At 36.2% G+C, this 25960-nt stretch overlaps 1 protein-coding gene and 1 non-coding gene across 13 annotated transcripts in view; one reads left to right on the top strand and one right to left on the bottom strand.

Moving 5' to 3' along the window:
• Positions 1-25960, bottom strand: part of SCN3A (sodium voltage-gated channel alpha subunit 3) — a 121271-nt gene that overhangs the window by 52474 nt on the left and 42837 nt on the right. For 4 of the 12 annotated variants that reach the window (XM_027558931.1, XM_027558951.1, XM_027558941.1 and 1 more), the window contains 8 exons: positions 24060-24188; positions 23476-23567; positions 22207-22479; positions 21943-22006; positions 14949-15090; positions 13681-13887; positions 5322-5612; positions 27-371 (listed from right to left, as the gene is read on the bottom strand). In XM_027558931.1, coding sequence (XP_027414732.1) covers positions 27-371; positions 5322-5612; positions 13681-13887; positions 14949-15090; positions 21943-22006; positions 22207-22479; positions 23476-23567; positions 24060-24188 — 1543 coding nt within the window. Of the gene's footprint in view, positions 1-26; positions 372-5321; positions 5613-13680; positions 13888-14948; positions 15091-21942; positions 22007-22206; positions 22480-23297; positions 23390-23475; positions 23568-24059; positions 24189-25960 lie in introns of those variants that run through there. The other 8 variants (XM_027558961.1, XM_027559030.1, XM_027558995.1 and 5 more) reach the window with 8 other exon arrangements.
• LOC113881983 lies at positions 12778-12884 on the top strand. The gene has a single exon (XR_003508245.1). It is a non-coding gene; the product is annotated as a U6 spliceosomal RNA (small nuclear RNA).

The following is a 25960-nucleotide window of genomic DNA, read 5'->3' as shown; positions in this document are numbered from 1 at the left end:
GTAGCTAATTTATTATCTATTATCACCTCTGGCCGATGTCCAGTAGGTGAGGTTAGAGCTGATGGTCCACCCACCAAGGAAACCACACCATTGCAATCCACAGTGCTGTGCATCTTCCCATTGGCTGGAAGCCCTGGCACCATCCTGGATGACATACTGGCCTGACTAACGTTACTGTTGCGTCGCTCTCCGTGTCTGTGCGGCACAAACAGTGAGTCTCTCCTGCTCTCGCTGTCTTCAAATGTACTGTGTTCGTCATCAGCAAAGTCATTTTCAGAACCGATATCCTTTGCCCGACCTCTGAAGCTGAAAATACTTGTTTTGCTATTGCGTCGTGGGGAAAACAGGGAACCACGGATACTTAACAGAGACTGAGGAGAGAGCAAGGAAGGAAAGAATGGGGACAGGGGACACAGCTATTTAATGAAAGTCTTAATATTGCAGAATCTATTTGCTTTTGGGTAAGAATAGTCTTGCTCTTAAACACGGTTTATCAAATTTATAGAGAACACATATGTTTTGATATTTTTATTAAAGACCACAATACAAATTTAAGTAATTTTTCTGATTAGGAGTTCTAATCTGCAGTTTACTAAGTGCATGACCACTTCATTTAATCTTTGCTGTAGTCCTATGAGGTGGATTTTGTCATCGTAATGTTCTAGGTGGGGAACCTGATGCTGGAGAGGACAAATGATTCTTTTTAACAGGTGACTTTCACTCCTAAATGCTATAATCTGAAAGGGCACACGACTTGGAAACTAAGTTACAGTTCAATGAGACTGTTGGCTTGAATTTAAAATATTTGGACCAAGTAAGTTTCTTCTGGATGATTTAAAAACAAAGGCATTATCTCTCCATTCTCTTTTTTTGAGTTTTAAAAGGAAGTTACTGTTATTTTCTGGGCCTTCTTGTCTTTTGCACATGGGCATAAAAGCCACAAAACTTATCTATGATGCGGTCTTCTAAATTTGCTAAGTTTTCCAGATGGCTACTAATGATTCACCTTGTTTGAGAGAATATATGCCATAGCAAACACAACAGAGAGAATTCCTAGATTGATGTAAATTACTATTCTTACTTAAAATTTCACACTAGTTTTAAAAATACTTATACATGTCTTCACCAGTAAGGGTGATGTAGAGGATAGCTTATCCTTCTAATATCAATTTAATTTCATTAAAAGGAACTGGATGATTAAAAACTTTAAAACTTATATATATTTATGAATAAATCAAGTAGACAGTTTCTGATACTAAATAATAAGAATTTAACATGAAGTCCCTTCTTTCATTTTTTGAATGGCTTTTAAATCAGTAGCGCCAAATAATTCTTTGTTTGTTTTAGCCTTGATGATAGTTTTCAAAAACATCTCTAGTCTGCTGCCGAATATTTGTTTACTCCCTTCCTCGTTGACAATGGCATTTCCCATATTTTGTCCCCTCCCCTGCCCCAGCAACCTCTCATGACCTGTTCTAAATCTCTGTATAGCTGGGTAACATATGCATACACATACATATGCATACATATCCACATGCAGCTGGAAATATACCTAGACCTTTCCTTTCTTCCACAAAGCTTCAATGTAAAACCAAAAATAGTAATTTTGGCAGAAAAAACTATAAGGAAGGCAAACTCCCTCAAATTTAGTTTTGGTCCCTTTGCCTAATTAGGTCATGCTGATTTTATTATGCCCCATTTTTAGCTTTATTTTATGGCTTTCCCCTGACTGCAAAGCACTAGAATCATCTTTTTTGCCTTCTGTGTCAGTGATATTCTGGAAAGATACTATTCATCGAGAAATGTGCTATTCCTTTGGATTTGGTTAGAAATATTCACAGGAATTAATGACTGCTCAGCTTATCCAGGCTGAGACTGTGTCTATGTGACACTCAGTTCATGTAGCAAGTTTGTCTACCCAATGTTAGGCAGTAGCTAGACTGATTTTCTAGTCATCAAAGTGATCAAAAAATTAGACATTGTGAAGACATTCATTCAGCCCTCAATAATAAAGAATGATGATGCTTTTAATCTCCTCACAATCAATTTAAATTATCAATATAATATTTTTATGTCCACACTCATGTTTTGAAACCTTGGTGTGTATTTTTAGGTCCCAGCTTTCTGGAACTGGGATTCAGTAAGCAGGGGTAAGACACTGTGGTGGTGGTGGTGATGTCTGACTCTTGTGATCCCATGGACCATAGCCCGCCAGGCTCCTCTGTCCATGGGATTCTCCAGGCAAGAATGCTGGAGTGGGTTGCCATTTTCTTCTCCAGGGGATCTTCCCAACCCAGGAATCGAACCTGGAGCTCTTGCATTGCAGACAGATTCTTTACCGACTGAGCTATGAGGGAAGACCCAGGACACTGGGATCTGAGAATTCAAACATAGATTCTAGGTGATTCTAATGCAGGTGGACCTCACCCTGCACTCAGAGGAATGCCAGCTTTGAAAAGAAAGTGAAAGTGTTAGTCGCTCAGTTGTTTCCAACTCTTTGTGACCCCATGGAGTGTAGCCCACCAGGCTTCTCTGGCCATGGGTTTCTCCAGGCAAGAATACTGAAGTGGGTTGCCATTTCCTTCTCCAGGGAATCTTCCCAGTCCAGGGATTGAACCCGGGTCTTCTGCATTGCAGGCAGATTCTTTACCATTGAGCCACTATGCAAGCCCTAATACCAGCTTTGTCTTACACTAATTCCTAAGATGGTTCAATTCAATCATCTTTATATCCCTGTATTAGAATATTGTCTTTGGAAACTTAAAGTCTGTCTACACATAGTGGTTGGGAGTGTGTGATATGTGTGTACATCTAAAATGTATCTGGTACATGCCTTTAATTTGCATGTTTTTATGTTGACATGTTTTCAGAGGCGTTTCAAATCCTTGGGTTTATTTGAAATTTCTGTTCACTCTTTGGAAAGTATAATAATGGGTGTGAGCACAGCTTTCAAGACAACAGAGACTGAAAAAAGAAGATAGCAAAAATAGTATTCAGAGAAAATAAACCAAAAATAACACACTAGAAGATGCAGCAGAGTGCAGGGAATACCCACAGCTGTGGCAGCCCTTTTTCTGGAGAAAACAAGCTTTTCTGCATTAAGGACCAAAAGCCCAACTTTCTTTGCCTCAGGCATGCCAAAATATAAATTCTAGGTATCTTTTTTTTTTGTCTTGTTCTAAGAAGGTAAATCTGAATTCTTTTTCTTAATTTTCAGTAGCAAAAGGTAAAATCGAAGCATTTAAGTGTAAGGACACAATCCTGCATGCAAGAACTGAGCTTGAAGTGAATTTGGGAAGTCAGAATGGAAGACACAGAGAATTTGAAGATGTTCTAATAGAAACATGGCATTTCAAGTTAAATGTATGTGGCTTATCAACGTTTCCAGTAAGTCAGCAACTACACTTGGTTCTAGCTATGAAGCTTCTGTTTTAAAATAAATTGCTTCCCTGTGTTCAAACAACATTGATAAAATCTTGGCAGGAGGATTCACTTTCCATTGTTTGCCTTTAAGTACTTTTTCACGTTGTACTATGAATATGTACTCTGTATTTAAGAATAAAATAATATAATAAATGTAAACTAACACCTAAAATTTATGTTAGTAGAGGACAGGGTACTCATAATGTATGGCTAATTGGCCTTAATGATTTTAAAGATATATTTGTTTTGAACATTATGCCCTGTCCACCTTGTTTGTTTGTGTAAACAAACTCTTTCCTTTTAGAGAGTTTGTTTACACAACCAGAAACTGTAAAATGCTTCTGGTATATTTTTGCTTGTGATTGTGTTAATGTTTTGTGCATATTTTTACTGGGGTATGTAACTGTCAATGCTAATAGGCTATTTCTTTTTCTTTGCAACATCTGTTGTCTATTTTATCCATTTATCTATCAGTCTACCTGCCTATCATCCTACCATCTCCCTCTTTTCCTATCTCCCTATCTGTCTCACTATCTCCAAATATGAAATGAACTACATATAATATATGTATATACCAATTCTGTTTTTAGTATTTAAACTCTTGATTTTCAGCTAACTTCCTATTGCTGTTGCTCCTCTTGGTTCACTCAACAGGGGCTTCTCAGCTGCTTCTTGAACATTCTGGGCATATTACCACATCAGGGCCTTCCACTTGCTCTTCAGTGAGGCTACAATGCACTTCGATAGATAGCCTGTTCTCTTGCCTCCTCAAAATCTTTGCTGCAAGGTCTCCTTTACAGTCAAGGCTTCCCAAACCATCCTATTTAATTTTTTTTAACCACCAGCTAGTGCTCTTGATTTTCTTTTCTTGCCTTTCCCCTGCAATTGTACTTATCACTTTCTGACATAGTCTGTGACTTACTTATCTTGTTTATTGTCTGTCTCCTCCTTCTGTATAAAAATCCATGAGGTCAGTGAATTACATTGTTTTGTTCATTGAGTTTTTTTTTTTTTTTTTTGTAGAACTATTTCTTTTTCTTGTGAACCATAGTAGGTGAGCAATAAATATTTGTGGGTTGGCTGACCCAGGTTAAAATAATTAGAAGAGTTAATAATTCATAGCACATGAAATTCTAATGGAACCAAATAGGGTTCTAAGCCATAACTGTACTTATCACAGATTTCATAACTATTTACTCTTCATTATGCAACTGATAAAACTTATGAGCAAAGTTGATACTATTTACCCTATTTGACTTGAAAATATGCTGAAGAATTGGGTACTTGGCATTAAATCAGAGCAAAAATAGACCGTCTTTTATTTAATTCTCTTTGAGAGAATTTGGGTCATAATTTCATCCTAATGTATCATGGAATGACACCATATCAGCATAATGGAAGATACAGTACAGTTCTCACATCAAAAGACAGAAACAAAATCCATAGACATTTCTTTGCAAAATTCATACATATCTCACAGTAATGTATCTAATACATTAGATATTAGTAATATCTAATACTCAGATATTAAAGGCAGAAAACCATGTGCAAAAAAGGTAGGTTCATTTGAGGTCTCAAAATGGAAATGGTAGACAAGAGATTACAAAACTGCCTCACTGAAGGAAAAAGTTTGATAGGTAGGTTTCACTCCTCCTATCTCCCAACAAAGCAGATTGAGAAAATGGCCTCAAAATACTATAGTGCTTAAAACTGATTACTGTAAAATCAAAGTTATTAATGATTTAATAAAAGTCTCTTTTAAAGACAGTTTATGATATACATTTAAATAATCATATTAAATGTTAGTTCCCTGTCCCTCATTTACATCAGATGCTACAAAAATATACGAAGATACAGAAATGACAAAACAAACTGGAATCCTTAGTAGAAAGCTGTACCTGATGAGGGGAGTAGAATTTCTTGTCACTAGTTAGTCGATTTCCATCCATGGAGAAGAGGAAACTTCTTCTTTTGACACTGTCCTCAGATTCAGACTTGGGAAACCTGTTTCCCTCTCCTTTGTTGTTTCCTTCAAGATTCTCCCTCTGTCTTCTTTTCTTTCTTCGGTTCCTCCACTCCTTAGCACTTTTGGAGCTTAATTTTGATGCTTCTGATGAACTTTCCAAGAGCTCTCCTAACCCACCTATTCCACTGAAATCTCTTGAAGCAGCTGATGCTGCTGCAACTGCCTGTGTAAATAAAACCAGGCACTCTTTAGAACATGCAACTTTGGAAAACAGTTGACTGTGGTACATATGTTGCCATTTAATACAATGAACTATATTTGAAAGTGTATGTCTTTCTGGTCATTTTTATGTTTTACTACAAGAGAGTACTTAATAATGATACATTTTCGCATAGTATAAGGCAAAATGTTAGCTTATGAATTAGAAAAGTCTGGTTTGGCACATCTTCTGAAGTCTTTTTTAAAAAACTCTGTTGAGATTAGCTTCATTTCAGGAAACAACTGCTCTCTTAAAAATATCTTCTACACTTTAAAAGCAAATGTTCTCTTAGTGGTGGTGTCTGGTCTGATTACTATTCCAATTCCATCCATAGGTTTGTTCCTCCCACTTGTGATTGTGAACAACTGAGTGGTATTTTTTTCTTCTAAATCTAGGACAAAAGACTTTTCTTTTTTTGTGAACTCAAAGCATTTAAAGTATCTACTTTTTACCTCTAGGGGGAAATAGTGGGAATGTATTGGCTAATTTATCCTCTTCTTCATTTGAATCACATTCAGTAGTATTTATTATTCGCATTTCTGGGTTCATGCGTACTCATCTGCTCAGTCGTGTTCAGCTCTTTGTGACCCCACGGACTGTCGCCTGTCAGGCTTCTCTGTCCATGGGATTTTTCAGGCAAGAATACTGGAGTGAGTTGCCATTTCCTCCTCCAGGGGATCTTCCTGACCAAAAGATTGAACCTGCGTCTCCTTCATTAGCAGGCAGATTCTTTACCACTGAGCCACCTGGCAAGCCCTCCCATTCCTGAGGTCATATTAATCCCAGAGTCTAACACGATTAATTTACTGCATAGCACTTTTAGCTTAAAATTTTAAATATTTATTTATTATTATTATTATAAATAATTAACAAAAGTTTAACATATCAGTCAATAAATACCTGTAATAATCATTCAAAGGATTATGACTACTTCAAATATTTTCTTTCCATATTTCAACACTAAGTATACTTAAGCATTTTAGTATATGTACTGCTGAAGCAAGCACTGCTGCTGCTGCTGCTAAGTCACTTTAGTCGTGTCCGACTCTGTGCGACCCCATAGACGGCAGCCTACCAGGCTCCCCCGTCCCTGGGATTCTCCAGGCAAGAATACTGGAGTGGGTTGCCATTTCCTTCTCCAATGCATGAAAGTGAAAAGTGAAAGTGAAGTCACTCAGTCGTGTCCTATTCTTAGCGACCCCATGGACTGCAGCCCACCAGGCTCCTCTGTCCGGGGGATTTTCCAGGCAAGAGTACTGGAGTGGGGTGCCATTGCCTTCTCTGGAAGCAAGTACTACTTAAGCTTTTTAAATTTCTGCACCTACTAAAGAAACACAGCAGCTTTGAGGTAAAACATGGCATGCCAAATCTTTTGTATTTTTATTTATGTGAATGGTATTTTTAAACGGGAAATGATCTAAACACTAACTGGAGAGGATATGAAATTCAAAGCTGAGTTCTCATTAAGTATGTTCCTGTTTATAAACATAATCATCAAAATGGAAATAATTAAAATAGTAGACTACTGGTTCAACTCTTTACATATGTCATTACTGAATACAAGCAACTCTAATACAGCTGCTCCTTGTTCTATCTTCTCCTCTTCGCCACTAGACATATTCTTGTCTATTCCTATAGATAGGAATTCTGTCACTTGTGTATGTGTGTATGTGTGTTTGTGTCTGTCTGTGTGCACATTGCATATTATGTCATTTGACATAAAAAAGATTCAGTAAATGTTTGGTGAATAAGGGTAAAAAAAGGCACTATACTGTCAGTTGTCTCAGATATTGAATGCGGGTATGGGAAGAATAAGACAGACTTGACTTTTCAAGATCTCATAAAAGCTAGGTTTCAGAATAGTCTGCATAACAGAAATATATTTTAGAAAAGAACATAAAACTCATATTGAATGCTTTGACAGCATTTTCTCCTTCTTGAGAAGCAGACCCTTCTAAGTAGCTTCTATTTCTGAACCTCATCTCAACTAAAAATTTTAAAAAAGGTTTAAAACTAAAGGTTCTATGAAACACATTCCATGGGATTAACATGACCCCACGGATGGGAACCATAATATTACATATAGTACTAAATATATGTGTTGGGCCAAGGAACATGTAAAATGTTTATATTGATCGCTATAGTCATTATAGAAACCTGGATCTAAAACTTGATAAAAGACAATCCTAACATTTAAATGAAACATTAATTCAGAATTTGTATATTTATAGAATGCATATAATCAGATATCCAGATTTTTTTTAATTGAATTTTTCTCTTTTTTTGGCTGAGCCATGTGGTATGCAGCATCTTAGTTTTTAGTTCCCTAACCAAGGATCAGTCAAACTCGTGCCCTCTGCAGTGGAATCTTTGAGTTTTAAACGTTCAACCACCATGGAATTCCCAATTAAATTCTTGATCATGGATATCACTTTCAATGTCAGTAATGAAAGATGATAAATATTAAGGGCCCTTTATAAATATAAATAAATTTAATATAAAAGTATAAAATAAAGTGGATAAATGAAGGACTAATTTGAGCAAGTTAAATATAGTTGCATAGTGCTTGATACATAGGAGATACATAATTTACAGCACTCCTTGAGAGAATGAAAGTATACACATTTCTTTTTATCCAAATAAAGTCCTTAATTTTCCTTTCCACTTTGTATAGAGAAAAGCATACAATTCACAGTGCCAAATCATTTATTCACTTGTTTGTTGTCAGGAAAAAAGGAAGTGGAAGTGGTGGTAATAGTCTCTTGACATAATTCTGAAACTCAGGTCCATTAAAATCACTTCCAGAATTTGTTTTGCATAAGACATGATTTCCCTTCCTAGACTAGGTAAACAGTTGGAATAACTCAAAACCAAAACAGATTTTTGTAAGGCAACAACGGTAACCTCCCGACACAACACATTTTCTGTGTCACTCGTCAGCTCGAATCTGTCACTTATTCCACTTCCAGGGATTTGTCAATTCCCTCAGAGGCAGATGTTTCCTGTCACCTCCCATGTCTGTGTACCTGTTTATACGCAGCGCTGTGACATGGCCAACGTCCTGCTTACTTAGGCTAATAGCACTGCTTTCACAGTGGGTTTGCTGAATTCTTATTGTAACAGATAACAAATACGTGCTTAATATTTCCACAGGGAATAACATTTTGTTTCTCTTATCTCTGTGTGAAACAAAAGAGGCTCTATAACTTACTGTATCTGTGTGTCCTTAAAAAATAAAATAAAAATATATCTGTGATTATACTTCAGTGTAAACATAAGATCCAGTTTTAAAATCTCATTTTAAAACCTCAAGACATTAACTATACTTATTACAATTCTACCCCAAATTATATTGGGCCTCTTAAATGTCACTATTTCTAATTTTGTGCCAAAGTTTACTGCTAAATTTTTCCTATCAGACCAATATATACTTCTGTGGAATATGCTACGCTGAGCACTTAGACATTTACAGATCACAAATTAAATGCCAACACAATTATGATGACATAGCACAAAACATTTCTTTCTTTGTCAGTATGTCTTTGTCTTTTAAAGTTGTACTTGGTTTGTGAGCTGAATATGACTTTTTTTCATGCCTAAACAGTGACTAGCACTTGGAGGTCTTTGAACATATATAAATAAAAATGGAAATGATGCTAGACTTCATGAAGTCATTAGCTAGATAGCTTTTGAAGAGTCACAGGTGATTAACCAGACTGACATTACACTGGAGCCCCAGTGATCTCATGGGTGTACTAAGTCTCCCTCTCTTTCTGTCCCCACCTCCCACTTCTCCATCAGCATGGGCTATTTACTGGTCACTGTTACCTGCATTGTCAATAAGGAAGTAAAATTAGCTTAGCACCCGTGCCATCCCCATCAATATTAAAACACTGGGATAATTTACTCTGAAATCAGTTTAAACTTTTGTGTATATGAACTTAAGCTGAATCATGATTTGATCTCTGGACTCCAATAACTAACTTTCAAGTGAAAAGAACTGACATTTTGGCTGACCTAATTAGGATATAGATAATTAGATTCTTTAAACTTCTACTAGACATAGTGTATTTACTGCTAAATTTTAAAGATTATACTCTTTTAACTGATGTAATATTTTACCCTAAAATGGCTGCATTTCAGAAGACATTCTTACTCCTGTACTGTAGGTTGGTTTAGTATTCTCATGCACATTGCTTTTCTGTTTTTGTAAATGACAATAGAATAACCCAATGCTTTAAAATACAACTAGTATGCACTATCTGTCTATATGTGTATACACATATATATTATTTCCTATAACTTTTATTTTTAGCTTTGAAATGAAAAAATTCTTTGCCCTGTAAATAGCTACCATTTCATCATCTTACAAATGTGTTTTATTTGTAACGATCTGGAATAAACTCTTTTTTTTTTTTTTCTCGCAAAACACTAAATATATTTATAAGTCATCTTTGTCTGGAACCAAATGAGGAAAAAACAGAGGAATTTATTCAAGAGGAATAAACTCTTGAATACTTGAAATATAGGAGAAATTCCTGGCAAGCATGAGGTATATTTTATAAGTTACACTCAAGTTATCACCAAATTAGTTTATGACTTTTTTTATAGATCAATAAACTGTAACCATGATACTACTCTGTACCCAGTGTTAACAGGAAAATAGAATCAGCATGTTCAGCAACTATTAAGTATATGGTTGGTCTGAGTAACCAGATAAGCAATTCATTGTCAAATCCATCTCACCAAAAAAAAAAAAAAAAAGCCTCAGTAAAAAGTACCTCTTGCTGTATGTTGTACATCTTCAGAGTAACTCAGAATTATTAAAAATTTAAATTTTCAACACACAATTCCAAGGATATACTGACATTCAAATAATGCCTCTAATGTTTGGGAACATCCATTTAAGAAAATCACTATGCACAAAAATTATTTGGATTTCTGCTTCTGGTTGAGATATAGTAACAGATCTGATTCACTCTTCCTCCTAAAACAACCACTAAGCAGCCTAGATACATGTAACAATGGTTTTGAAGAAATTATGAATGGGGGAATTGAGTTGAGTTTTCAGAAGGGTTTTCACCTAGCAGTAGGGAATAATTAGCCTTAGACTATGTTCTAAGTTATACCTAACAAATCTTCAAAGATTTAGGATCAAACTGTTTACAAGTAATTTAACTATGTTTCCAAACTAAGATCAAGAATTTTTATAGAAATACAAAAATATCCAGCACCCCAAAAGATCAAGTTTCAAGTGTCTGGAATTTAACCAAAGTTTGCAATAAATGTAAAAAAAATCAGGAATATATAATCAATAATGAACAGAAATGATTAAAATTGATCAAGATCTGACACAGATGTTAGAATTAACAGACAAGGACTTTAGGACTCTATAAACATTTATTATAACTGTATTGTGTATGTTCAGTATGTTACCTATATGGGAGAAGTAAAAGAAATTCCAATCAAGCTTTTCAAGATGAAAGCTATAATGTTTGAAATGAAAATACCCTGGGTGGGACAAAGACAAATCTGATGATGCAGAAGAAAAGATGATAAACTTGAAGATGTTAGTTACAGTAGAAACTATATGAACTGAAATGAAAAGGCTAATTCTAAAACTCATATGCAGCTACACATTTTAAAAATATATTTGACCAAGAATAGTCAATACAGTCTTGAGAGAGAAAAATAAAGTTGGGGAGTTACCACTATCTAATTTCAAAACTCACTCAATAGCTACAGTGATTAAGAGAGTGTGGTTTTGGTGTAAAGAGAAATAAATCAATTGAACTAAATAGAATCCAGAAATAGACTTACTCATATATGGACAATTGATTTTGACAGTTTCAAAGGCTGTTTAGTGGAGAAAAAATATTTTGTTCCACGAGTGATGCTGGAATAACTAGGTATCCATATGCAAAAAAAGGGCTTCCCGCAATGCAAGAGACCTGGGTTCAATCCCTGGCTTGGGAAGAACCCCTGGAGACTGGACTAACTACCCACTCCAGTACGGTTGCCTGAAGATTACATTGACAGAGGAGCATGGTGGGCTACAGTTCATGGGGTCACAAAGAGTCAGATATGAGTGAGCGAATAACACAACAACAATAAATTTTTAAAAAGGTTCGACTCATAAATCACACCACCTTACAGAAAAATTAGCTTAAAATGGGTCTTTGATGACCTAAATATAAGACATAAAACTTGCAGAAGAAAAATTAGGAGAAAATATTTGTGATGGAGACTTGGCAAAAATATCTTAGGTGCTACACCAAAAGCATGATCAGAGAAACAGAAAAAAAAATCTTGATAAACTGTACTTCATCAAAATTTAAAACTTTTGCCTAAAAAAGTACAGTTAGGGTGAAAGACAAATTACAGATTGGGAGAAAATATATTCAAGGAATAGTTATCATGAAGGACTTTTTTTTTAATACATAAAAATTACTCAATCTCAATGATAAGAAAACAACCTAGCTAAAAATATGGGGAAGATAGTTGAATATCCACTTTACAATAGAATCCATACAGATAGAAAATAAGAACAAGAAAAGATGCTCAGCTTCACTAATTGTTAAGAAAATGCAAAATAAGACAAATGAAATACTGCTAGTAGAATGGTCAACAGGCTTCCCAAGTAGCTCAGATAGTAAAGAATCTGCCTGCAGTGCAGGAGACCTGGTTTGATCCCTGGGTCAGAAAGATCCCTTGAAGAAGGGAATGGCAACCCCTGCCAGTATTCTTGCCTGGAGAATTCCATGGACAGAGGGGCCTAGAAGGCTTCAGTCTGTGAGTCGCAAAGTCATGACCGAGCAACTAACACACACGGAGAATGGTCAATAAGACTGACCATACCAAAGCTGGTGAAGATGTGAAGGATATAATTCTCACTGACATGAATTGGATTTTGATTTGTCTTTCCATGACTGTCATCTTTCAATTTATGTTTATTCTTGTAGTCAAATATTGTTCTTATCTCTTATTTCCTCAAGACATGAATGCCCCATTCTCTATGCCCCTAGCCCAAACAGCCTTTAATATTAATGAAAATTTAAAGTCGGCTCTAATAGCAGATGCCTTCTAAATATCCTGATACCCTATTGTGCTATAGAAATCCTGAAGAATGGTGCTCGCTTCGGCAGCACATATACTAAAATTGGAACGATACAGAGAAGATTAGCATGGCCCCTGTGCAAGGATGACACGCAAATTCGTGAAGCGTTCCATAAAAAAAAAAAAAAAAAGAAATCCTGAAGAATGATTAAGCATAGGTAGGCATGAAGTTTTGAGTTCAAAATTTGAGATCACATTTGAGATCAATCAATACAGAATAAAACTTCAAGTGTAATTAGGGGTGAAATAGGAATATTTGGAAATACCAGTTATGTATCTTTTTTTGTATTAAACTGAAAATAAAGTTCTTCCCTGAGATTTCATAAGATAATTGCATAGTTAACTTCATCCTGAATATGTTTTCTACCCTGAGCTAATTTCCTCATGAAAGTGAAAGTGAAAGTCGCTCAGTCCTGTCTGACTCTTTGTGACCCCATCTACAGTCCATGTAATTCTCCAGGCCAGAATACTGGAGTGGGTAGCCTTTCCCTTCTTCAAGGGATCTTCCCGACCCAGGAATCGAACCCAGGTCTTCCACATTGCAGGTGGATTCTTTACCAGCTGAACACAAGGGAAGCCCAAGAATACTGGAGTGGGTATCTATCCCTTCTCTAGTGGATCTTCCTGACCCAGGAATAGAACTGGGGTCTCCTGCATTGCAAGCAGATTCTTTACCAGCTGAGCTATAAGGGAAGCCCTCAGTTTCCTCATATATAACATCTAAAAAGTTACTTTGACTCTAACTTAGGAAACAATTTCAAGTTTCAATAGCTTTTTCTTTTCTAATGACAATGCCAGTGTGCCATATGAAAAGCCAGCACCAATTTTACCTCCGTGGTACAATATGCCTACTTTAAATAACAATGACAATGATGATAATAATAATAAAGCAGCTTTGCTTTTTATCACTTAGTACCTGAGCTTCTTCCTGTTGCTTTTTAATCTGTTCAAGCATCTGCTGAAATTCAGCTTCTTTCTGTTCAGCCTCTTCCAGTGTTGCCTGATTCTGTTCTTCATAGGCCATGGCCACCACAGCCAGGATCAAATTCACCAGATAAAACGAACCCAAGAAAATCACCAGCACAAAAAATATCATGTATGTTTTTCCAGCAGCACGTAATGTCTAGGAGGAAGAAAAAGATCAATCTCAACAGTATTTTATAAAATGTCCCCAAATAAAGGTCTGCTTACTAACATTAGATAGTCGGAAGACGAATGCTTATTAGCATACAATGTATTTGACCAAGATTATTTTTTGTTTTAAAATGCATACACACACAAGTAAAATTATTTAAGACTTGATTGTAGTGTCATTTGATGTAAGCATACACATTTTAAATTTGTACATATTGGATATACATTTGAGGACTATTAAAACGCTTTTTCTTAGAGTCTATAATGCAGGGAAATATTACAAGTAAGAACACTATTTTAATTCCTTTCGTGGAGTTACTACTCAGTCCACACTGTCTTTCCACATCATCTAGAGATAACATCTTTCTTCCCTCCTAGAGCCAATTAACCTTAAGTTGAATTTGAAAATTTTATATAATTGAATCTGAAAATCTTTTCACATGTTCTTATTACATCCACAACTATATTATAAGCTCAAGTCATGAACATTCTCTGTATCCTCCATAGCCCCTAGCAGAATGCTTCTCAACAAAGAATGTCAAAATACATGTACTGACTGAATGAACAGTTGGGATCCTAGGCACACTCACTTTATGATGGACCCTTCTCAGTATTTTAGAGTATTATAGACAAATGCCTATACTTATGATTTCATATATGCTCATACATTTAAATTATATGCATGTTATTTTGAACCTTACTGCTGTGCTCTGAATGTGAGTGTCCTACCAATTCATGTGTTAAAATCCTAATGCACAATGTGATAGTATTAGGAAGTATGGCCTCTGAGAGGTGCTTAGGTCATGAGAGTGGGACCTCATGAATGGGATTAGTGCCTAACAGAAAGAGCCTCCAGAGAGATCACTAGTCCCTTCCTCCAGGTGATGACACAGCAAAAAGGTATCGGCTTATGAGCCAGGAAGAGGGATCTTGCCAGAATGCATTCATTGTGGTGTATTGATCTTGGACTCCCCAGTCTCTATAACTGTGAAAAATACATTTCTGTTATGGCATTTTGTTATTGCAACCCAAAGGGACAAAGACATTTACCAGCTGATAAAGGTTCTCCCAGTAGTCTTGAGTCATGAGTCGAAATAGAGACAAGAAAGCCCAGCTAAAAGTGTCAAAGCTTGTGTAGCCATAGTTGGGGTTTCGACCAGCCTTCACACAGATGTATCCTTCTGGACATTGGCTGCAAGAGAGAGGAATGGAGCTGGGCTCAGCAGAGCAGTTATAGCTATTTGAATCCATATTGATTTATAGGAATTGTCAAAACCCAGAGTTGCTGTCTGTGATGAATTTTCTTGCTTTCTTATCCAGAACACTTTAGGTAATTGCTCACAGTGAAACTGTTAGCAGATGAAATTTATCAGGAAAACCAATAGAAAACTTAGGTGCACAGGAGTCCTATTTATAGACCGTTAGCATGGCAGAGCTGCAGAAATCACACATTTTTGCACTGACACCTCTCTTTTTAAAGTGGCAGCAATCAATGATTAAAAATGAAAACCCAGAAAACCCAGCCAAAAGGTAGGGAACTGCTTAATAAGTTACTTCATTAGCCACTTCTGTAAAAATTCCTAAAATACAATTTTTATTTTAGAATAATTTTAGATGTGCAGAAAAATTACAGAGTACAGAAACTTCCCATATGTCCTATGCCTGGTTTCTTGTATTACTAACATCTTACATTGGTATGTTTTAATCAATATTGATACATTATTATTAATCAAAGTCTGTCATTCATTCTTATTTTCTCAGTTTTTCCTTAGTATCCTTTTTACATTCCAAGACCCCACCCAGGAGGCCACGTTATGTTTAGTCAGCATGTGTCTCTAAAGCTCCTCTTGGCTGTGACAGCTTATCAGATTTGCTCTTGTTTTTGATTACCTTGACATTTTTGAGGAATATTGGTCAGGTATTTTGAAGAATTTCTTTCAGTTGGGATTTGTCTGATGTTTTTCTCATGATTAGATATTGAGGTTATGAATTTTGGGGAGGAAGATCACAGATGTAAAGTATCATAATCCTTACATCATATCAAGATTACATGCTATCAATATGACTTATCACTATTGATAATAACTTTCATCACCTGACTTGAGATAGTGTTTGTCCAGTTTCTCCATTGTAAATTTACTCTTTTTTCCTTGTTTTTCCATCCTGCTCTCTTTAGAATAGTCATTATGTGTTGCTTACACATAAGGAGCAGGGAATTATGATCTACCTTCTTAAGAGCAAAGTATGTGCACAAATTTATTTGGAATTCTACATGAGATTTATCTATTATTTCATTTATTTACCTAATATTCAATCTATTTTATGAGTATATACTCATGGGCATTCATTTTACACTTTGAATTATAATGCAGTTTTATGTATAATATCATTGTGTAGTTTTGCTTACGTTGTTCCACTTTTTGCCATTGGACGATTTTCAGGTGACTCCTATATCTCTTTGCCATCACTCATGGTGGTATGTGTTTTGTTTTGTTTGTTTTTCCACACTTTATTACATTCTGGCACTACGATATAGTCCAGGCTCATCTTTCATACTTTCTGCTCCAGTCCTATAATCAACCATTTCTCCAAGGAGCCTTTGCTCTTTTATTGAAGAGTGGCATTAGAAACCATGGTAAAGGTGTGTCTGTGTTTGTGTATACACATTTGTCTCCTTGCCCTGCCAACTGAGGGCCCAGAAGCAATGACACTGCCTTGGCAATCAACATGGCACCCAGATCGTGGTTTCTAATACTATTCATATAGCCACCTGTGCCTAGGTTAAACTAAACGTGAGGTCATAGTCATTTCTCCAACTTTATTTCATTATTGCTGGATCATTCCAGATTCCTCCCTTTACTTATCTGTAACCCCTCACTCCAAAAGTGAGAAACCTGAGTTCTGTCATCTACTATCTATTTACTTAATTATTCAGTGCCAGTGTACATGCATAATTGTTTCTGGATTGTTAATCCATACTGTGATGGGAAACAACTTTATCAAGAAGAGTATAGTTCCTTTTGCCTTTAGTCTTATAGGCTCATTCATTTTCAAAGTTACTTATATTAGTACCTATTCCCTTCCTTCAGTTTATTATTTAAGTGTATTTAGATACTTTGTCACATTCTGTGTTTCCACCTGAGATCTCTCATCCTTACACGATTAAAAAAAATTTTGCATATAGTATTAAGTTTTTGTGCTGTAAAGTTTTGTAAAGTTGACAAATACTTAATATTTACCATTTCAGAATCATACAGAATAATTTCTCCACCCTAAAAAATCCCCTATACATTACCCAGTCAAGCCCCTACTCTGAACCCCTGGAAAACATTGATCTTTTTATCATCTCTATTATGTATCTTTTCCAGAATATCATGCAATTGGAATTATACAGAATGTAGCTTTTTCAGATTGCCTTTTTTTTTTTTACTTATTAAGATGCATTTAAGGTTCATCAATATTTTTATGGCTTGATAGTTTATTTATTTTTATTACTCAATAATATTTCATTGTATGAATATACCACAGTTTGTTTATCTTTTCAGCTCTTTAGGGACAACTTGATTGCTTCTCGTTTCTTGTGATTGTGAATATAGATGGTATAAATAGATATTTACCTCAGGCTTTTGTGTGGATATAAATTTTCAAATTAGCTAGCTAAATAGTTAGTGGAGTAATTACTGAGTTATATGGTAAGACTGTGTTTATTTTGTATGAAACTGCCAACTTGTCTTTTAAGTGACTGTACTATTTTGCATTCTAGCCAGCAGTGAATGAATGAGAATTCCTGTTGATTTGCATCTTTACCAGCAGTTGGTATTGTCAGATTTTTTGTTGTTGTTGTTAATTTTAGTCATTCTAATAGATATATAATCAGATAAGATCAGTTGCTCAGTCTTGTCCCACTCTTTGCGACCCCATGAATCGCAGCACGCCAGGCCTCCCCTGTCCATCACCAACTCCCGGAGTTCACTCAGACTCACATCCATCGAGTCAGTGATGCCATCCAGCCATCTCATCCTCTGTCGTCCCCTTCTCCTCCTGCCCCCAATCCCTCCCAGCATCAGAGTCTTTTCCAATGAGTCAACTCTTTGCATGAGGTGGCCAAAGTACTGGAGTTTCAGCTTTAGCATCATTCCTTCCAAAGAAATCCAAGGGCTGATCTCCTTTAGAATGGACTGGTTCTGGATCTCCTTGCAGTCCAAGGGACTCTCAAGAGTCTTCTCCAACACCACAGTTCAAAAGCATCTATTCTTCGGCGCTCAGCCTTCTTCACAGTCCAACTCTCACATCCATACATGACCACAGGAAAAACCATAGCCTTGACTAGATGAAACTTTGTTGGCAAAGTAATGTCTCTGCTTTTGAATATGCTATCTAGGTTGGTAATAACTTTCCTTCCAAGGAGTAAGCGTCTTTTATATTCATGGCTGCAGTCACCATCTGCAGTGATTTTGGAACCCAAAAAAATAAAGTCTGACACTGTTTCCACTGTTTCCCCATCTATTTCCCATGAAGTGATGGGACCGGATGCCATGATCTTTGTTTTCTGAATGTTGAGCTTTAAGCCAACTTTTTCACTCTCCTCTTTCACTTTCATCAAGAGACTCTTTAGTTCTTCTTTTTCTGCCATAAGGATGGTGTCATCTGCATATCTGAGATGATTGATATTTCTCCCAGCAATCTTTATTCCAGTTTGTATTTCTTCCAGTCCAGCGTTTCTCATGATGTACTCTGCATAGAAGTTAAATAAACATGGTGGCAATATACAGCCTTGACGAACTCCTTTTGCTATTTGGAACCAGTCTGTTGTTCCATGTCCAGTTCTAACTGTTGCTTCCTGACCTGCATACAAATTTCTCAAGAGGCAGATCAGGTGGTCTGGTATTCCCATCTCTTTCAGAATTTTCCACAGTTTATTGTGATCCACACAGTCAAAGGCTTTGGCATAGTCAATAAAGCAGAAATAGATGTTTTTCTGGAACTCTCTTGCTTTTTCCATGATCCAGCGGATGTTGGCCATTTGATCTCTGGTTCCTCTGCCTTTTCTAAAACCAGCTTGAACATCAGGAAGTTCATGGTTCACATATTGCCGAAGCCTGGCTTGGAGAATTTTGACCATTACTTTACTAGCGTGTGAGATGAGTGCAATTGTGCGGTAGTTTGAGCATTCTTTGGCATTGCCTTTCTTTGGGATTGGAATGAAAACTGACCTTTTCCAGTCCTGTGGCCACTGCTGAGTTTTCCAAATTTGCTGGCATATTGAGTGCAGCACTTTCACAGCATCATCTTTCAGGATTTGAAATAGCTCAACTGGAATTCCATCACAGTAACTCATTATTGTTTTACCTTTCAACGCCCTAATGACAAATGATGTTGAGCATCTTTATATATCCTTATTAGCCATCTGTGTATATTCTTTTGTGGGTATCTGTTCAGTTTGCTCATTTTAAAATTGGGTTATTTTATTTTTTTTATTTTAAGGGTGCTTTATGTATTGGGGGTACAAATCATTTATCAGATATGTATTTTGCAAATATTTTTCCCACTCTGTGGCTTCTCTTTTCACTCCCTTTACAGTGTCTTTGCAGAAGCTTTTAAATCCAACTTATAAATTATTTCTTTCAGGTATTATGCTATGGGGTTTATATTTTAAAGCTCATCACAAAATCTGAAGTCATGTAGCTTTTATTCTATGTTTTCTTAAAGAATTTTTATAGTTTTGTGTGTTTTGCATTTAGGTTTATGATTGGTTTTAAGTTACTTTTTGTGTATAGTATAAAGCTGTATCTAAGTTCATTTCATTGCACATGAATCTCCAATTCTTTTAGCATTCTTTCTTGAAAACACTTTCCTGTCTCTATTGAATTGCATTTTCTTTGTCAAAAATTCATTGACTACGTTTTTGTAATCTGTTTTTTTGAGTCTCTGTTCTTTTTCATTGATCTATATCTAGTATTTCCCAATACCATATTGTCTTGATTACTTTAGCCTTATAGGGAGTCTTAAAATGGAGTAGATTTCTTTAGAATTGTATTTGATGTTTAACAATAGAGTGACTATCAATTTTACTGTGTAAATTACCTGACCCATAACAGATACTCAATAAAGGGAAGTGATTACTATGGTTTAATAGAGATAAAGTATACATTAACCCACCTTATCCAAAATTTTATCTAGGCTTTTACATTAACTATAATAATAAAAACAGTAGCCAACATGCAATAAATGTTTATGACAGACCAGGTGCTAGTCCAAGTGCTTTCTATGTATTAAGTAACTGATCACCATAACAACCTGAAGGGAGAGATGATATTACTCTTCAGTTTAGAAACAGACTTAAATACAGAGAGCTTCACTCTTTCCAAGGTCAAGAGTTTGTAAATGGTGGAGTTAGGATTTGAACCCAGGTATATATGAACAGTTGGAGAAGGGAATGCCTACCCACTCCAGTACTCTTGCCTGGAAAATTCCATGAACAGAGGAGCCTGGCAAGTTACAGTCCATTGGTCACAAAGAGCTGGACACGACTGAAGTGACTTAGCACACACACTCACGTATATGAACTGTAGAACTTTTGCTCCTGTTCTCTACCCTCTCCTATCAAAGTTTGGGAAAACTATCAGGAAAAAAAATTCCCCCAAATTCTGTCTTTGTTACTGGTCTATGGTTTTAGTAATCCTCTTAGATCTTTATAACCACACCAATTTCCCATCTTCTGCTGCTGCTACTGCTAAGTCGCTTCAGTCATGTCTGACTCTGTGTGACCCCATAGACGGCAGCCCACCAGGCTCCCCCGTCCCTGGGATTCTTCAGGCAAGAACACTGGAGAGGGTTGCCATTTCCTTCTCCAGTCTTCTGGGATGACTCAAAATATGTTCTCTGTAAGTTCTGCGATCTAAGAGTCACTACTGCTATCCCTAGGCTTTAAAAAATTTCAGTCTCTATCCTGAGTTATGGGCTTCAATAAAGAATCCACTTGCAATGAGGGAAACCCTGGTTTGATCCTTGGATTGGGAAGATCCCCTGAAGGAGGGCATGGCCACTCACTCCAGTATTTGTGCCTGGAGAATTCCCCAAGGACAGAGGAGCCTGGTGGGCTACAGTCCATGGGGTCACAAAGAGTTGGACCCGACCAAGCGACTAAGCACAGCACAGGACCCTGACTTATAATTAATTTGCAGTACTTTTGGCAAAATATGCTAAGTATGAGAGACTAGCAGGATGACTAAGACATTACAGCATCTCTTATTGTGTAATGTGACAGAAAAGAACTATAAAATATGCAGACGCAGACCAGAACATGCCTTTGACATACATCTGCCACTTGGATTCCTTGTATACAGGGGTTCATCCAATTTCAAGAGTATCTGAGTTTCTCAAAGCAGTTTTCCAACCGGGTTTGCACCCTGATGACCATGTTACAGCCTGGATCTTTTCCAATCAGGGCAGAACTTGTCCCATCAATACATCCTGGTGGTAGTTTATGGTTTAATCGTTAAGTCTTGTCCAACTCTTTGCGACACCATGGACTATAGCCCCATGGACTATATCCTCTGTCCATGGGATTCTCCAGGCAAGAATACTGGAATGGTTTGCCATTTCCTGCTCCAGGAGATCTTCCCAACCCAGGAATTGAACCCGGGTCTCCTACATTACAGGCAGATTCTTTACCAACTGAGCTATGAGGGAACACATCCTAACACCAGTCAAAATGTGCTCATCTTGTTTTTCCTTCTCTGTAATTCTTAACTGACTCTGATGGGTTTACAGATAAGACAGACACTGGACCTTCATTCTTGAAAGAAAAATTCATGTACATATTATCTGTGAAATTCTGGATAAAAGGTCTTCACCCAGAGGGATGATTTTAATGACTGTGAGTTTAGAATAAATACCAATCCCAAAAGATGGAGAAAGTACTTCCTAGGTGGGCAGCACCACTCTTTATTAAACACATGCAAGACTACCCTTGTATATTTTCTTCCTATTTACTTTTGCTTTTTCCCAAAGTGTTCTACATCTTAAAAAAAATTTTCCTTACCCTGCATCTGATCCATTTCCACAGAGTAAAGGGTCATTTTGTCCATCCAGAACATAAAAGTGACCTGTTAATATAAAGAATAAACTATTTCATATCAATCCTATTGACATTAGGGATAAATAGAATTTGTTTATCTCAGTTATTTCCAAAGTGGATACCAAAAAAGTAATTTACAAAGATGGCTTCAAGCCCACAGCTTCAACTATTTATAGTTAAAAACTCATTCAGCAACACTAAGATTAACAATGGAGCAATATTTCTTACTGTCATCTTCAATGTAATCCTTCCAGTTAAATGTGCTCATTGTTACATTAACAAATGTCCCATTTGAATTCATTGTGCCATTAAATAAAGAGGTGGTGTTGGTTTCAAAAGCAGAATCGCTTGGGGGCCATTGTAAGCATTTATTCCGCAGGTTGCCCATGAACAGCTGCAGACCAATTAGGGCAAACACGCTCAGACAGAACACAGTCAAGATCATGACGTCAGAAAGCTTCTTCACAGACTGGATCAGGGCCCCCACGATGGTCTTTAAACCTGTGGAGAGAGAATGAGATCAGCTGAGGAAGAGTGTCAGAAGCCACAGAGTCTTCTTAATAGTCATATACATTCTCTTTCCCCACAAACAGTTGCCTGTCTGTTTAGACATCAAAGCTTTATGGACAGCCAGATGGTTTGGGAAATGAATGAAGAGCAGATTTTTTTTATGAGCAGTGTGCTTTTGGGAGGTTTAAAATGAAAGGGTAAAGTATCTAGGCAGGAAGTTTTTTGTTTTTTTTTTTTCATGTGTAGTTTTATGTGCTGCCATGAACATGTAAAGACAAACTTGCAGTTATTTTTCACGTCACATTTTGTGTTTCAGGAGGCTGTTTCTCTCCAACCATTTTTTAATACTAGCTTTCCAAGTTGCAGTGGTTTAGAGGAGAAAAGAATTTTAAGATAATAAAAATCCCATGCCATGTAGTACATGCCGTTCAGTAATAATCTTTTCTCCTTTGTAAGAGGAGATCCACTTTCAAAATATATCTGCAGTAAATGGGAAAATCTAAATCAGTTAGTAAAGCCATGATAGCAAAGCTTTTATAGGATGTAAAAAAAGAAAACATTGCATCATAAATGCACAAAAAAGTGGGTGAGAAAGAGAGCAAAACTAGTATTTTGTATAGACACCTCATGCAAGTCTCTGTTAAACTCAAAGGCTGACTTTATAAATCAATATTTAATTTCATTTGGCATTCTTGAAAATAAAAAAACAAACATAATAAGCCACAAGGCTCATGTCACATGTGTAATTTCAACCTCAGTATTATTATAGTGTATTTAAAGTCAGCCTCGGTGTTTAACCTAGCTCTCACCTGGAATGACTGAAATTGTTTTCAAAGCTCGGAGAACTCTGAAGGTTCTCAACGCTGAGACATTGCCCAGGTCCACAAACTCTGTCACATATCTGTAATAGGGAGTTCACACACAAACACAATAACAGAAAAGTTGGAGATATAAGGGGTCTACCATCTTACACCAGTTTCTTCTTACCTGGAATTACAGAAATAGTTTTCAGAGCTCTCAAGACTCTGAAAGTTCGAAGAGCTGAAACATTGCCTAGGTTTACAAATTCTGTTACATACCTGTAGAATTAAATCAGAGTTACTGATAGTTTTGGCAAAGTTTATACTACATAAAGAATGAAAAGTGGGTTGGTTTGGCATATAGAGCCCCTTGAATTTTACGGAAATGCTAGACTTCAGGGTGCCATGTGCTAAAAGCTGCCTTTAAGGAATAAAATTTTGTTGCTTTATTTCAATACAGTTTTCACTAATATGAACGTTTGTTTGCAAAACTAATTAAAGTACAGTTGGTGGTATTAAATTTATCGTCAATGAATAACTTCATTTTGATGAAGTAGAAGACTATGACATGAAAGTAATTCCATTTATTGCTCATTTATCAGATACATTTACCTTGCAATATATATTCTAATATGTATTCTCAAAATATATGAGGCATATAGTTAATTTGGCTAACAAGCAAACTCTACATTTAAAATATGTCACAACAACCTGTTTTATGCTACAACTGTTTCATGCCTTTGAGCTTAACATGTTTTTAAAAATACTCACGCCATGACTATGACACTGAAATCCAGCCAGTTCCATGGATCACGAAGGAATGTAAAATCTTCTAAGCAAAACCCTCTTGCCAAGATTTTTATAAGTGACTCAAAGGTATAGATTCCAGTGAATGTGTACCTAGGAAAAGCATCCAAACAAAAATTAACAATTTCATTCGAACTGTTAAAATACAGCAAATCTGATTCTTTTGTGGTTTTTCAGTTCACTAAGATGGAATTCCTTATTCCCACCTACAAAAAAATCTACTAGTTTAGTCTTACAGGTAAAGGGTTAAACTGAAGAGCTAATACCTTCTACTAAGAGTTTGATCTTGTTTAAATATTTAGGTTTGATAGTAATAGTTTCATGTGTTTTATGGATACTCATCAGGCTTGATCCTCTAGAGTAACACTGTCCAACTGAAATTTAATACAAACTACATATATAGTTTTCAAATTTCTAGTAATCTAATAAAAAGAAGAAATGAGTAAACTTAATTTGCATGTTATACTTTATTTAAACCAATGTGTCTAAAATGTTATCTCTTCAACAATTAAAAGTGGCCACATTTCAAGTTTCAAATTTCAAGCTGCATGTGTCTACCTTCTCCCTCACTAGACAGTGTAGCTCTAGAGCTAACATTTCTTGGATTTGTTTATTTATAATAAAACATTTCATTCAGACTTCTTAAATGATTAGAATAATTTGGGGGATATTTTATGTATCTAATATCAAAAATGAACTTCCCCTTTATATCTATCCTTAAGATTCAGGCATAACTCTGTAAATCTGCTTCTCTTATACGCTCACCAAAAATGTTCAGTTCGTTAGTGTTCTATGTGTGTGTGTCTACACAATTATCAAAATTCAGGGATAACAAAATTCCTGAGTATAACCTCACATCAGTTACTATCTCTATGCACTTGGGCCAAATCAGTTCAGTTCAGTTGCTCAGTCATGTCTGACTTTTGTGATCCCACGGACTGCAGCACGCCAGGCCTCTCTGTCCATCACCAACTCCCAGAGTTCACTCAAACTCATGTCCATTGAGTCGGTGATGCCATCCAGTCATCTCATCCTCTGTCATCCCCTTCTCCTCCTGCCTTCAATCTTTCCCAACACCAGAGTCTTTTCAAAAGAGTGGGTTCTTCACATCAGGTAGCAAAAGTACTGGAGTTTCAGCTTCAGCATCAGTCCTTCCAGTAAATATTCAGGACTGATTTCCTTTAAGATGGACTGGTTGGATCTCCTTGCAGTCCAAGGAACTCTCATTTAAACATGCTCAAATTCAAATTTAAATCCCTCAAATAGTGAAATACTTTTCTATTTGCTTTTTGGTAGAGCATTACCAGCCCTCTCCTTTGAATGTTGACAATATAAGTTATTTCTGTTTCTTCCAAAAATAGTTGGGAGAGAGTATTTGTTTTTCAACATTGAATTCTTTTTAAAAAGTATAATCTAAGTTTGTTCTTCAGATTACTTCACTCAAGCCACAAAAATTGAATTTACTTTTATTAAAATTCACTATATTTTCCAGTCTACTAGTATTTTATACATGAAAAAAAAAAGGGAAATTATTTTTTCAGGTTTTTTTTTTTCTGTAGAAATTTCTTTCTTATGAGGGAGCAAAGAAATCACAGGAAAATGTATGTCAGAATCTTCATGTCTAGCTTTCCTAGGAATGTTCTTTCTCCTTTTTAAACAATGCAATTGATTTCATGAAGAAAAGAATAATTCCTGTCTTTACTTACTATGAAGTAGCTGTTTATTAGGAAGAGAGATAATTTCCAATGCCAAGCTTATGGTTACTTGTGTTTTGGTTTGAATCTTTGTATATTTACATATAATCGCCATGATATTTCTGTTTGGAGAGATTCCTAGCATTGCAGAAGACCATAAAAGACAGCTCC

The sequence above is a fragment of the Bos indicus x Bos taurus genome, chromosome 2 (genome assembly GCF_003369695.1).
Source record: "Bos indicus x Bos taurus breed Angus x Brahman F1 hybrid chromosome 2, Bos_hybrid_MaternalHap_v2.0, whole genome shotgun sequence".
Lineage (NCBI taxonomy): Eukaryota > Metazoa > Chordata > Mammalia > Artiodactyla > Bovidae > Bos > Bos indicus x Bos taurus.
Note: the sequence above shows the minus strand (reverse complement) of the source record. Positions and strands in the feature narration are given on the sequence as shown.